The sequence below is a fragment of the Nanorana parkeri genome, unplaced genomic scaffold (genome assembly GCF_000935625.1).
Source record: "Nanorana parkeri isolate BGI_ZX_2015 unplaced genomic scaffold, ASM93562v1 scaffold2562, whole genome shotgun sequence".
Lineage (NCBI taxonomy): Eukaryota > Metazoa > Chordata > Amphibia > Anura > Dicroglossidae > Nanorana > Nanorana parkeri.
In genome coordinates, this window is record NW_017308830.1 from 41,963 (window position 1) to 55,570 (window position 13,608).

At 39.5% G+C, this 13,608-nt stretch overlaps 1 protein-coding gene across 1 annotated transcript in view; it reads left to right on the forward strand.

Annotated features, from left to right (window-relative positions):
• TMEM114 (transmembrane protein 114) overlaps positions 1 to 13,327 on the forward strand; it is a 27,961-nt gene extending 14,634 nt beyond the window's left edge. Inside the window, exons 3-4 of the mRNA XM_018573835.1 lie at positions 2,616 to 2,753; positions 13,015 to 13,327. Of these exons, the coding sequence (XP_018429337.1) occupies positions 2,616 to 2,753; positions 13,015 to 13,244 (368 nt within the window). The 3' untranslated portion in view covers positions 13,245 to 13,327. The remainder of the gene's footprint in view (positions 1 to 2,615; positions 2,754 to 13,014) is intronic.
• The last annotated feature ends 281 nt before the right edge of the window (positions 13,328 to 13,608 follow it).

The window sequence follows — 13,608 nt, forward strand, 5'->3', positions numbered from 1 at the left end:
TAATAATTTTCACCACTAAATCATACCGCTGAAAATAACTAAAGAAGTATATATAAATAAGATTACAAAATACGAGAGTAATGCGGTATGCGGTGATACCTTTTTATTGTACTAACCTAATACTTAGAAGACGAGCTTTCAAGAGTTTTTCTTTCTTCCTCAGGTATTGCTTCAGACTTGAGAAAGAGAGGAAAAACTCTCAAAAGCTTTTCAATTTCAGTAAACACCAGGGCTGTGTAAATAATCACCTATAGCGATAGAGGACTACCAACCGCAGCAATACATTATACAGAAAAGCAGAATACCATTAGCTATAGAGGACTACAAATCCCAACAAAACATAGAGCAATGCAGAATAATAGTATATACATTTGCCACATACCCTGTGCTGCTGCTCTACTCTGCGGTTCTGGCCTAATGTATTGGGCAGAGCTTGTCAGGAGGGGTGGGGAGGGTCTTACTAAGGGGAGATGTGTGGGTGGCAGAAGCGCTGTAAGCAGGCATTGTGTGGCTCCCCAGAGGGCTGCCGCAAGGTCCCAAGCCAGACCCAAGACACCTAAGTATTGGGACAGAGTTTTTTAGTATTGGGACAGAGGTCAGTTATAACGCAGAGTGCAGATGACAGCAATGTAACGCAGAGTGCAGATGACAGCAATGTAACGCAGAGATAGGCAATTGCCCCCCCTTGCCCCCCTGTAGAGACGCCTATGTGCAATGGGCTTTAAGTGGCTTCTGAGGGTTAGGGCGCTCTTTTCCACTATCCTGGACCTGTTCTTGAGCAAAAACATGGCCTTTGAAAGTGGGCCATGAGCTGTAAACATGATGGTATATATTGCAATAAAGATGGTGCATTGTAATGAATGGCCATTTGTTGTCCCCATGTTTTTACAACTCACTACTTGTTGCCCATGTAATAAAAAGGTCACCTACTTGTTCCCTACGCATTATCGTATTAGTATGCAGATTGCAATAGGCCAGTAGTAAAACAGCAGTTCTGGGCAACAATTGAAAACATTGAGTGCACAAAGCATGCTGATTGTTGCGCGATCACGGAGTCGCCCACCACAGCCGATCGCGCTGGAGGTGCCACAGGCGGATCGCGTGGTTTCCCGACACCATTTCAATTGAACCCATGCAATTGAACACAAAAAATCCGTGCGTCGGGTGTCGCAAAAACGGTACCTTTTTTAGCGAGTGCCGCGTGGATGTAACCCCATTGAAATCAATGGGAACGCGCGGCAACCACTGTGTGTACTAGCACATGATCGCGTGTCCCGGGTGTCGCTGGTGTCTGAACCTAGCCTCAGTGAGCTTTAGTAAACACTGCAACTAACTTGCAGAAAGTTTAACTAATTTGCCTTAACCTGAGTTATGTGTATTCTTCTGTAGATCAGAAGAAAGACAGTAGTAACATGCTTCCTGAGGCCTGTGCTGTGTCATTTTTCTCTGGACATCTTGCATCATTAATCAGGTTAACACTTTCAAGACAGAACAGAAAGTGATTGGTGACAATGGGAAACAGAACAGGCTTTTTTTATATGCCGAAGAGGTAGCAAGAATCTGCAACAGCTTCAGCAGGTGAGTTTCGGGATCACAAGATTATAGACAAAGGGGAGCAGGATATACTGGTTATCCAAGGGGTAGATCCTTGTTTATTTTTACATTTTGAGTGGTAGATACTTTTAATCGTTCATCAAATCCTAGGTAAGCATAATACACACATTTAAATTGACGCAAGACTCAGGCGCTAAATCTTACAAATGCATTCAAGTACTCTAACTATTAACACAAATGGAGCTTATTTATGTATCACTCATCTGTAGATCCTCAAATCATCTCTGAATTCATGCTGACACTTTCATTCCTTCTGGAAAGTGGCTACTTTTGTTCCCCATGGTTCCTGTGTGTGTTGTAAAGCAGCCGCCGCTCCAAGCTCACCCTCCTGATGGAGTATAATCACAGGTTATGGTGGCTACTGTACAACACGCACAGGGATCATGGGGAACAAGAGTGGCCACCCTCCAGAAGGAAGGACAGTATCAGCATGAATTCTGAAAGGATCTGAAGATCTACAGTGATATACAAATAAGCAACATTTTTGCTAATAGTTGAGGTACTTGAATGCATTTTTAAGATTTAACTCCTGAGTTCAGTGTCACTTTAAGATGAGTTTAAAGATAGACACATTTTCATATAAAGGGCATTCATCCTTTCTGCCTAAAGCTAGCAGTAAGATCTAAAAATGCTGTGGTAAATCCCCTTTCACAGAATTTCTTGCAAAAGTTTTTCATTTAACTAAATAACAGTTAGCAAACAACATGCATATTAATTATCAATTTCTCACTTTTACTTTCACAGTAAGTGTAATTACAATTAGGAACAAAATGCAAATAGGGAAATAATACAATTATACAAGGTACTTACAGAGCTACCAAACTCTGGAAGCATTAATTCATTTAAAGCATAATTTGTACTGCAAGTTACTGAGTTTTCCACCACTCAATTATGCAGTCTCAGATGTAGGCAAATTAAAATGTTATTAATTAAGTGTTTTTCTCTTTTTAAGAACTGAGATGTTATCTTACAATAATAAATGGCATATTTTTTTTATACAGGTATGCATGGAACTCTTGTAATTCTGCTGCCCCTTAGTCTGATCCTGATGATTTTTGGAGGAATGACTGGATTTGTTAGTATACTAGCAAAAGCCTATCTGCTGCTATTATTAACTGGAATGCTTTTTCTATTTGGAGGTAATGTATGCATTTGTTCCTTGAAAATTAAGTTAAACTGTTGAATTGTTTTTTTTTTTTTTTACTATAATTTATGCTATTTAGCTGCCTTTATTTAAAAAAAAAAAAGCATAATTAGAAATGTGGTGCGTATATCACAAATACAGGTTTTTTATTAACTATTTCGCTGCCAGAGCTGTTTATTATTTTTTAAAGCACATTTTAGCCTGAAAATTGATTTAAAGCCCCCAAAATTATATATCTTCTGAAAGCAAAAGACACTGGTATAATAAAATAGTGGCAGTTGCAATTTTTATGTCAAACAATATTAGAGCAACCGTTTATAAAACCCCAATTTGCAATAAAGAACGCTTTTAAATACATTTTTGCATTTGGAAATACAATACATACCCAATTTTTTGGGGGTAAAATATTAAATGTAAGGTTGCTTTGAATAAATAGTCACCAACAATACCCTTTTCGGGTCCTCCCCACACCGGTTCCCTCTCATCAGCTCAGAGCATTCCAGAGGCAGCTTTCCACCTTTATTTGGTCCCACAAAAGACCCAGAATTGCGCATAACATCATGTGCCAAACTAGGCGCTCTGGTGGATTAGGCGTACCAAACCTCCAGAAATATTACGTCGCCGCCCAAATGGCAACAGTAACCAAATATCATGCCACTGACGAAGTTCCACTTTGGGTGTCGATTTAAGCCCTCGATTGCGACCCCTACTCAATAGACAACCTAGTATGGATGCTATCTAAAGATAGGACCACTATCACTAACACTATCCCCCGCCACTCCCTCCGGATCTGGGACGCTTCTAAATACTCATGCGGCTTCCTATCTCCCCATGCTTTCCTTTTTCCACCACCCTGCCTTCTCACCAGCATTTGATTCTCCAGCAGTGTTTCACAAATGGAAAGATAAGGGAATAACCCGTTACCTTTCAATGTTTTCCAACTCAAAGATTATGCCTTTCCCAGAACTAGATATACACTTCCATCATCTGAAATCTTTAGATATTTGCACATAGATAAAGCTTCATACAAGCCAGTGCCAAGCTGAATGGCAACCTGCTGTCCCTTTCTCCCTTTGAGAAAATCTGTAAACATGACCCACACTCAACAGGAGTCATCTCACTACTTTACACAACTTCCCTACATTCAATCCACACTTTACACCACTCATATATGGATCGCTGGCATAAAGACTTGGACACAGAACTTTCAAATGATACATGGTCCCAAGTGTGGATCTCTACTAACTCCAGCTAGACAAGCGTGAGAGTACTCGAGACAAACTACAAAGTACTTCTCCGCTGTTACTCTACTCCGTCGCAGGCTCAATATTACCTTCCGGGTTGTACAGGCTCATGCTTTCGTAGTTGCCCTGACAGCGGCACATATCTCCACATATGGTGGTCATGGCCTATTGCCCAAACATTCTGGCTCAAAATTTTTAAAATGCTCTCCACCCTTTCTGGGGTGCACGTCCCCCCCACACCTCAAACAGCACTACTTAATGTAAAACCTGCAAACATCACCTACATGAAGTTTAAATTGATACTGCACGTCCTTTCAGCAGCTAAACACACTATAGCCAGCTCATGGCTTACCAACAAGCTCTCTCTCCAAGCTTCCAAAAACAAAATCCACTGGATTTTCTCCAATGAGAAACTTACGGCGCGCCTAACAGACCAAATCCCGAAATTTGAGAAGATATGGGAACCCTGGGTAAAACATTTTCTTCCACCCATCTTTGACACACCTGCCTATTGACTCTGTGAATGTATCCTCATTTATATCATACTCATCGTACTACTACCGACTAAATGGCGGGCTGGCTTACTCATCGCAACCCCAAATGTTTCCCATCCCCCCCTCTGGCCCTCTATTCCCTTTCTTTCTATGATTTAGTGTTTGCTCATGTTCTCAACGTTACAACACTGACTGATGAGGTTCATACCTCCTTTGAATATACTTTGATTGGCCGACATGGGTTGTCGGGTCCGTAGAGCAAACTTTTTGTTATGTACAAACACTGTTGTCTGTAACATTTAAACAGTCATGCACTTGATGTTCGAGCTTATGTACCAATTACTTGAACCTTATGAAAAATGACAATAAACTTTTTTGAAACTAAAATAAATAGATACCAAACATGTCAAACCTCAAAATTGTGTGCATCTGTGAAACAGTGAAAAACTGTTGTTCCCAAAATTGTACATAGGCAAAGCTTTTAACCCTTTCGCTGCCACTGACGTATCTCATACATTGTGAACCAGTGTGCTGCGCTTGGTATTGTGATACGTGCTATATTTATACCACAAACGTTTGTGGTATAAATATAGCACGTATCACAATACCAAGCGCAGCACACTGGTTCACAATTGATCACTTCGATAGATATTGCTGCAGCTGGATTATAATCATTTGGATCATATTTTTTGATATTATTATTTTTTGATATTATTATATCTTTTTCTATTTTTTCTGTATTTTGGTTTCTGATTTTTTCATATATCCTAGCGCAACTACCTTGGTCACCACGTATCTCATACATTGTTGGCAGCAAGCCCCTCGGCTATAGCCTCCGGGACTCTGTTTACAATTGTAAACTGTTGACTTTATAGGTCCGGTACCAGCATATCGGTGTCGGCTGGAAGCATGGAGGGAGACCGGCAAACGTACATTTGCCGTTCTCCTCCCTGCTCTATTAGACCCCTAATGTCACCTTTGAAGCCCAATGAAGCTAATAAAGCACAGATCATGCTTGATTAGCTTCACCCCCAGCCACAGTGGCCCCAGAATGACAGTTCATTACCCAGAAGTGACAAAATCCTCCTTGATTCCTTGTTCTTCGAAAGCAGAGGAGTTCAGTGAATGGAATATATACCATCACACAGATTTGTGCCATTTACAAACACAGAAATGGTACTTTTAAACTCAAACCCTGTATCATTTATCATAATTGTGAATTGCTAAATCATCCAAATTAGTTTAACAAGCGACTGACTGGCACTGAGTACCTTTTTATCTTTGTTTTAATAGTTTTTTGTTGTTAGGACAGCAGTCTTTATATATTTTAGAGTAAGTTCCAGTACCTCTTGCAATTAGACCTAGGCTTTCTCATCAATCAGTTATCATTTATAAATAGGTTACAAAGTAATGGCCCCAAATTTGAACCTTGGGGTACACCACTTCCAACTTTAGACCATTGCAGGAGAGAAATTGTAAATCAATTTTTAAAAATATGATTATATACCATAGGATAGTTTTTTCTTTATTTACCAACTGACTTTTCTAAACATATATATCTTAAAGTGTATGTCAAGTGAAAATCCTCTTTTCTAGTTTTGAATAGAGTGGGAAAGGATAAGAACTGCTGTCAGGTTTTTACTGCTATCTGGGGCTTTGTTAGATGACAACAGGGACAGACACCGATTTAAAAATTCCCTCACTTTACTAAACAAAAACATTTCTGTTTTGTTTTTGATAGTTAACCTCACTTCCTGCCTGGACACTGGACAGGAACTGAGAGTAAATCTCTCTAAGGCCCCTTTACATTCCGATCAAGTCTGCCTTTCAGTTTTTTAGGTGGCTCTAATCAGAAGCCCGATGTAATTCTATGGACAGCTGGATCTAAACAGACGGCATCCGTTTACATCCGTTTACCCCTGGCTCTGGACAGGTCCAGAAAAACAAATAGATCAGAGTTCTGTTTCGCGGGACCTGATCATGTCAGATCAGGGGTATTCAATGTCAAAGACCTTCAGGCCTTCAGGACTGTGGTTATGGAAATTCAAAAAATTTCATACTCATGTACATCTGCTAACGTGGTTTATATGATACAGTGTTCAGCATGTGACAAAGGTTGTTACATTGGTGAAACTGGACTTAAGCTGCATCTCAGGATGAACCTACACAGGAGCTCGATCAAGAACCACAAAGAAAATGAATATTGCACCCCAGTAGGACATCACTTCTCCCAGAAGGATCACTCCATCCAAAACCTCAATATTAAAGTACTGAAAGGGAATTTTAAAAACTCTCATGAAAGAAAAACATTTGAAATAAAAATTATTTTACATTTCAATTCCATAAAGGAGGGACTTAATGTGGATTCTGGTTTTCTTACACACTACCAGAACCTTTTATGAATATACAGAACATAATAATATTCATGTATGTTGTATATCCCTGATCTGTTTAGGATTTATTGGTCATCCTATGTTTATTTGTTCTAGTTATCAGGATACATTCTTTACTCCCAGGTCCAACATTTATGACACCCCACTCATCCCCCCTCCCTAACAACTTTCTCTTGCTTTAAGTGGTAAAGGTTGTCATGTTGATTAGTATTGCTTCTGACCTGAAGAAGAGAGGTTAACTCTCGAAAGCTTGTCTTTTATATATTTTGTTAGTCCAATAAGAAAGGTATCATCGCATACTACAATACTACATACTACATACTACAATAATATATAAAATTGTATTTGTTTAATGTATTATTTCTTTTTTTTGCAGCAGCTCCGTTTGTATTTATTTTATTATTTATTTTGCAGCTAATTTTGTTTGGGCTGCAGAGGGCTGGCAAGTGCTTTGTGAACAAGTACATTAGAAAACAACCTTCAGTACAGTATTGCTAATGAAATCTTTAGCAGTGCTAAATACATTATCCATGACCATTACCACTCCATACATGTAGCATTTCCAAAGATTTATGATGTACTTGAAAACATAACAATATGTCTCTGTCTTATGCAACATAATGTAAATGATGATTCTATTCATCATATTCATAATTCAAATAGTAGAAAGTGTACTTGAAATTTTAAAGGGAATCTGTTCCTATCTACTTAAAAATCAAATGCACACTGCTCTCATATCAATAATTCAGTGTTGTTGGAAGCTTTGTCTTAGGCCATCTGCATGCTTTTGCTGAAAAATAAATTCCAGCTATCACTATGCTGTTTTCAAATAGTAGTATACAAGTGCCAAAACTACTACAGTGCAATAAAGATATTAACTAAAGGAAGCTAAATTGAGAAGTACGATAAACTGTGCGTTTGCCTGACCATTTGTTCCGCCTCATTTGCTGGTGTTTAAATCTATCTTATGCCACCTAATTTGGCAACATGATATTCCATAGCTATAAAAGCCATTGTTTGAAATAAACAAAAATTAGAGAAAATGTCGTCTTATCTGCAACGACCAGATGTACCCATAATCCCAGAAAAAGAACCATCTGCTCTGGAGGTCGATATCACCCCCATTGAGTTTGAACATGTTGTCAAAACTACAACGTTAGGGAAAAGCCCTGGAACTGAAGGCTTCACTTTACTTTATTATAAACGCTTTCAAGATATTTTGGCACCTCATTTCTGTTCCTATGTAAATTCTATTAATTCTATGTCTCCCTTGCACCCCAAATCTTTATTGGGTCAAATAATAGTTATAGCTAAACCTGACAGGGATCCTTCCTGTTGCGCAAGCTATCATCCAATATCTTTGTTAAATATTGACCTAAAACTACTGTATATGTTAAAATTCTTCCAAATAGATTGTCTCTCCTTATCCCTTCATGGAAACACCCAGACCAAGTTGAGTTTATTCCAGGTAGGGAAGCAAGAGGTAATGCTCTCAAGACTGTTCATTCAGCCAAACATCAGAGATTTCCAGGGCTGCTCTTGTCAACTGATGCCAAAAAGGTTTTTGACAGAGTAGCCTGGGATTTTCTACACACTACTTTATCACACTTAGGACTAGTTTCCAGAATGATGTCATGGATTTCACCACTATACGATAATCCCACGGCCAAAGTCAGAATGAATGGTACCTTGTCCCAAGCGTTCACGCTTTATAACGGAACATGCCAGGCTTGTCCACTCTCTCCCTTACTTTTTGCTCTTTCATTGGAATCCTTCCTGGCCACTGTTCATCAACATTCTGATATTCAAGGGATTGTTACTCCTGCAGGTGAATTAAAAATAGCAGCATATGCAGATGATGTCTTATTCTATGTGCGTAACCCAAGAACTTCCTTCCCACAATACCATATACCATTAAATAGGCAGGGAATCACAAATATAACTGTTGAAAGGGTTTGAACAGATCTGTAGGTAATCTAGAAAACTCTTTTATCGACTAAATACTAGGGACGCAAAAACATATCACCCGAAAATTGAACAAAGCAAATTGCCGAAAGTGCCATCTTTCCGATGAAATTGTGGTGCATGTCTGGTCTCTCTCATTCCAGCTGGGCACTGCTCTGTGCCTCCTCTGACACAGCGCAGCGTCCAGTAGGGAGGAGAGAAACTGTCAGAAGAGGCCAAGCAGTGCGGGGGAGCAGAGCGCTGTGAGCGCTGTCCACAAGAGGCCGGGCTCACCCCCCACACTGCCCTGCTCAAATCAGGATAGAGAGCAGTGTGAGGGCAGAGACAGCTTTCAATGCTGTCACAGGAGGCCAAGCTCTCCTCCTGCACCACCCTGCTCAGCCTCCTGTGACAAATCAGGATGGAGAGCAGCGCTGTGTGTACGGAGACAGCTGTCACAAGATGCTGAGCCGGCAGTGTTGAGGGAGGAGTCAGCTGTCAAAATAGACCGAGCTCTCCTCCCTCACAACCGGCGCAGCCTCCTGTGACAGCGAATCAGCATGGAGAGTGGGTACAAGCATCCAGCGATCAGTGATCGCTGACTGCTTGTAAATAATTGAGGACATAGCATGTTTACGGTGTCCTCAATTGTGAATGAATGGGAAGTGCTATACATCACTTCCTGTTCCTTCATGATTGTGGATATAGTAAGCATACTATCTCCACAAGTTATGAAAAAACAGGCACACTCGGTATAGAGGATTCCTGTTCATTTAGGAACTCTGTGTCCTCAATCTCTTTTTCTATTTTAAAAGGGAAATATCAGGGATCTGTTTAGACCCCGATATTTCCCCAGAGCCCCTGACCGTAAAGTAAAAAAAAAAAAACATTTATTAAAATAAAATATAAAAAAATAAAAAGATAAATAAAAATAAAATATTTTAAAAGAATTTAAAAAGTTAGGAAAAAATAACTAAATACCAATTAAAGGGTATCTATGGTCAAAAACTAAAAATAAATATTTATTTCTATATTGAATTTCCATAGGTTCTATCCTACTCCTAAAAACCATACTGATGTAGAAGTTTGTAAACTTACTTATTAAAGACATTCAGGGGATTTGACAAAAAATGTGCAGTGCAGTGACAAAATTTCACTTAGTCCTGTGGATATGCACTTTTTTGTGTCACCACTCTAATGAAGCCTGTCGTTTGAACTACAACTCAGCGCCTGAACTTCCTCTAAGGGAGGTGGAATCACAGCTAATACACACAAACTCAAAAACATACACACACACACACACACTCACACAAACACACCCCATGTGGGCATAAAAAATGCTTGATCAAATAAAATATGATGCAATCAGTGCATAAACATAATGAGACAGGCAGATATGTTTTAAATAAAACAATATGCAATTATATACTTTTCTGTAAAAATGCAGTATATATGGTGAAAATGCAGGATTTCAAAATAACAATGATACGGATCAGGCATGAACTTCTACTGTGGTGTCATGAGTGGGATATGCAGTCTTGAAAAATTGAGAATAAATCACATCAAGGAGCAGAGAAAGAGACGCAAAGCACACTAGGAATCCAGGAAGTTGATAAAAATGATGGGCAGTCAGAAGGCAGCACTCACTACATAAAAGGGATTTTTTTCAAGTAAGCTTTGATCTCATTATGAAAAACAGCTATAGTAGGTATTCCAATGCTGATGGTATAACAGGATAGTGTATGCTGTGACTTTAGAACTCCTTTAATGTTACCTTTTTGTTAGAAGAAAAAAATCCAATAAAAGCATTTTTGTTATTGACTTCTGAAGAATGTGTATGCAAATTACTGACTGCCTTTGTTTGCAATGGGCAAATTCATTGTATGGTGGCTGTGGATGCAGTGCACACTTCAGTATTTAGTGTTGAATCAGTTTTTATTAAGTTTCATAAAAGAAGATTCAGACAATGCACATAATGGCTCAAACATTAAATCACAGTGTTGGGATACAATATGAGGGAGGGAAACTCTCATTGGCACAGCGTTGACATCGTTCAGTTTGCCCGACTCGCCGTAGTTGGTTAATTTATATGAGCACAGAAAAAGGAACAGAAAAACCAACATTACACCGAATCTGTACGAGTGCTGTGCTCAACCTTTTGATCAAACATTTCCAGGAGCACCCTGTAGGGCCACCTGATCCTGTGCGATTTGGAGCTAACCTCTTTAATAGCATATATTATAATCTTCTCGTGCACCGTCTGACTTTGCAGTCAGATTAGAGAAGCATTTAAACAGAGAAAAAGCGGGGAAGACAGGATAGAAGGAGAAGGACGGGGTTAAGGAGGGAAGGCTGGGATTACCCCCAGGGTACGGGGGGAGAGGGTAAGGGAGGGAATCAGGGAGGGAGGGGCAGGTATCCAAGGGAGAGAGTAGCAGAACAAAGAGAGGAAGAAGGAGGTAAAAGAGCTCGTCCGCCCTCTAGTGGCGGAGCGACAGAAAAACCTTCCGTGGACCCAATACAAGGTCCAGAAAGCACTAACGGCGTACAAAATGTCAGCGAAAAATCTCACTGACGGCCTAAGTGGGGGTAACATAGCAGGCCCATGGATCGGCTCCCGCTCCAGGGCTGTTAAACTCAATATAAACATCCTATCTACAGGCTATGTATAAAAGTATCAAAAAGGGCATATATAACAGAACATATGAAGTTAATAACGATAAAATATAACATAACAGCATAAAGGACAGCAGCATTCTTGGTCGGCAGCCGCTGACAACTCTCCAGGTGCACCACAGGGTATCGACCTTCATGATGGAAGGTCGCTCAGAGAGCGAAATACAGCTGATTTGCACTGTGTTCAGTGCCCTGTGAGCGGGAGACGAGTTAAATCACGTCTTACCGCTCCATGCGCCTGGCCACGCCCCCCCACACTTCAGTATTTAGCTATATGTTAATGCCCCCGAATTAAACATGCAAAGGTGTTGTTCACTCACAAAATTCTGTAATAGAAAAAGTGGATAGCAGCACCCCAACATATTTCAAAGTGGCTATTTTATTGATCCATAAAATCAATTACACAGAAGATGAACAGACTTCTAACATGTTTCATGCACACAGACACTTAGTGAGAAAATCCTCACCAGAATCCGCCATAGAATGACGAAGCGACTGTGTGTGTAAAACATGTTAGAAGTCTCCATTTATCTCTTATGTAATTGATTCTATGGCCACTTTTAGAATACGTCAGAGTGATGATATCCACTTTTTCTGCAACAGTATTACCAGTGACGAGCTGCGTGAGCACCTGACTGTGGCAGGCAGTTGTGGACCAATCTGGAGAAACACTATGGTTCATTGATGAATTCTATGATGTTATTTGCAATGAGGGCTCACAAATGCAGTCCCAAAAAGCTTATCAGAAATAGCATAATGATCTACAGGGGGCAAGCTATCATATCCATTCTCAACAGATTTTAGAGTTTATTTTATAATGTAGAAGAGAATGATGGGGTATACTAAACAATTTGAAACCAGCTTGCATCGCCCTTGTTTACACTTCCAGTCCTTCTTTTTGAGAATATATTCTTCACAGCATCATAATAGGATACACGGTTAGAGAGTGACAGAATGAAAAAAGAAGTCGAAAAAACATTTGTTTATTTTGGGGCTTTTTGCTCAAGCAATGTGTTGCAGCTTGTACCTCTGTTACCTCTTTAGATGTATTAAAAGTAGACAGAAAATTTGTTTTTAAAATCGGCCCGACTGACCTCTGAAGCTCCAGATATTGTCAAGCAATGTGTCCCCAAAATGCACAAGTGGAGTCATAAAGTTGTTTAAGTCTGTTCTTGACACTCTGCTCTTTGATTAGATTAGACAAAAAAATGCCCCTCTCCTCCCATTGGTGGGAGGAGAGGGGGAGCAGAATAAGCTGAGCTGCTGAAATGAAACTTTCTGCTGTAAAGTTTGAGGCTTTATTGCTCCACATTAGCATTAACTACAGGGGTCAGTAAGAGCCTATTTTGAAGCATATTTACTGCTTATTAAGAATGTAAATATTTGAATGCCCATAGCCTGGTCACAGTCCCACTCTAAAAATATATTCTGAATTTAACTGGCACTAAACATACATGCTCATTAAAAATGTATGAATGTTAATTTTTTTTCTCTTTTCTCTTCAGCACTAGTCTCTCTAACGGGAATTAGCATTTATATTGCTTATTCTGCTGCTGCATTTAATTATGCACTGTACTCCTTAGGCAGTGCAATTCTGTCTGAAATCGACATACGCTTTGGCTGGTCATTGGCTTTGGCATGGTTATCTTTCATAACAGAAATATTGACTGGAATGGCCTTTCTCCTGGCAGCCAGAGTTACTGGCCTCAAAAGAACTGGAGATCAGGTTATATGAATGATTGAGAGGACCCTACTCCCGACTGCATATACCTCATGGGAATTTTGCATATTGTTGTCTCCTTTCACAAGATCCAAATGAACTTTTTGAAATATACAACATGGTTTTTGTAGAATTCTGTCAAAAGTGTATTTTCTATTGTATATTTAACAGTGTGGGATGAACCATGTGGTGTTTATAACTTATGTCCAAAAATTCAGACAAAATTTACAGTTGACTTGTATTGGCTATTTTGTGAAGTAAAATTTGATGAATGTGCCTTGTTATTAGCAGTTTTACTGTGTCATATATACTCTCTATTTTCTCTATTTCTTTCACTATGACTGACTATAGACATGTATGGACTGTAAAGAAAACTTTT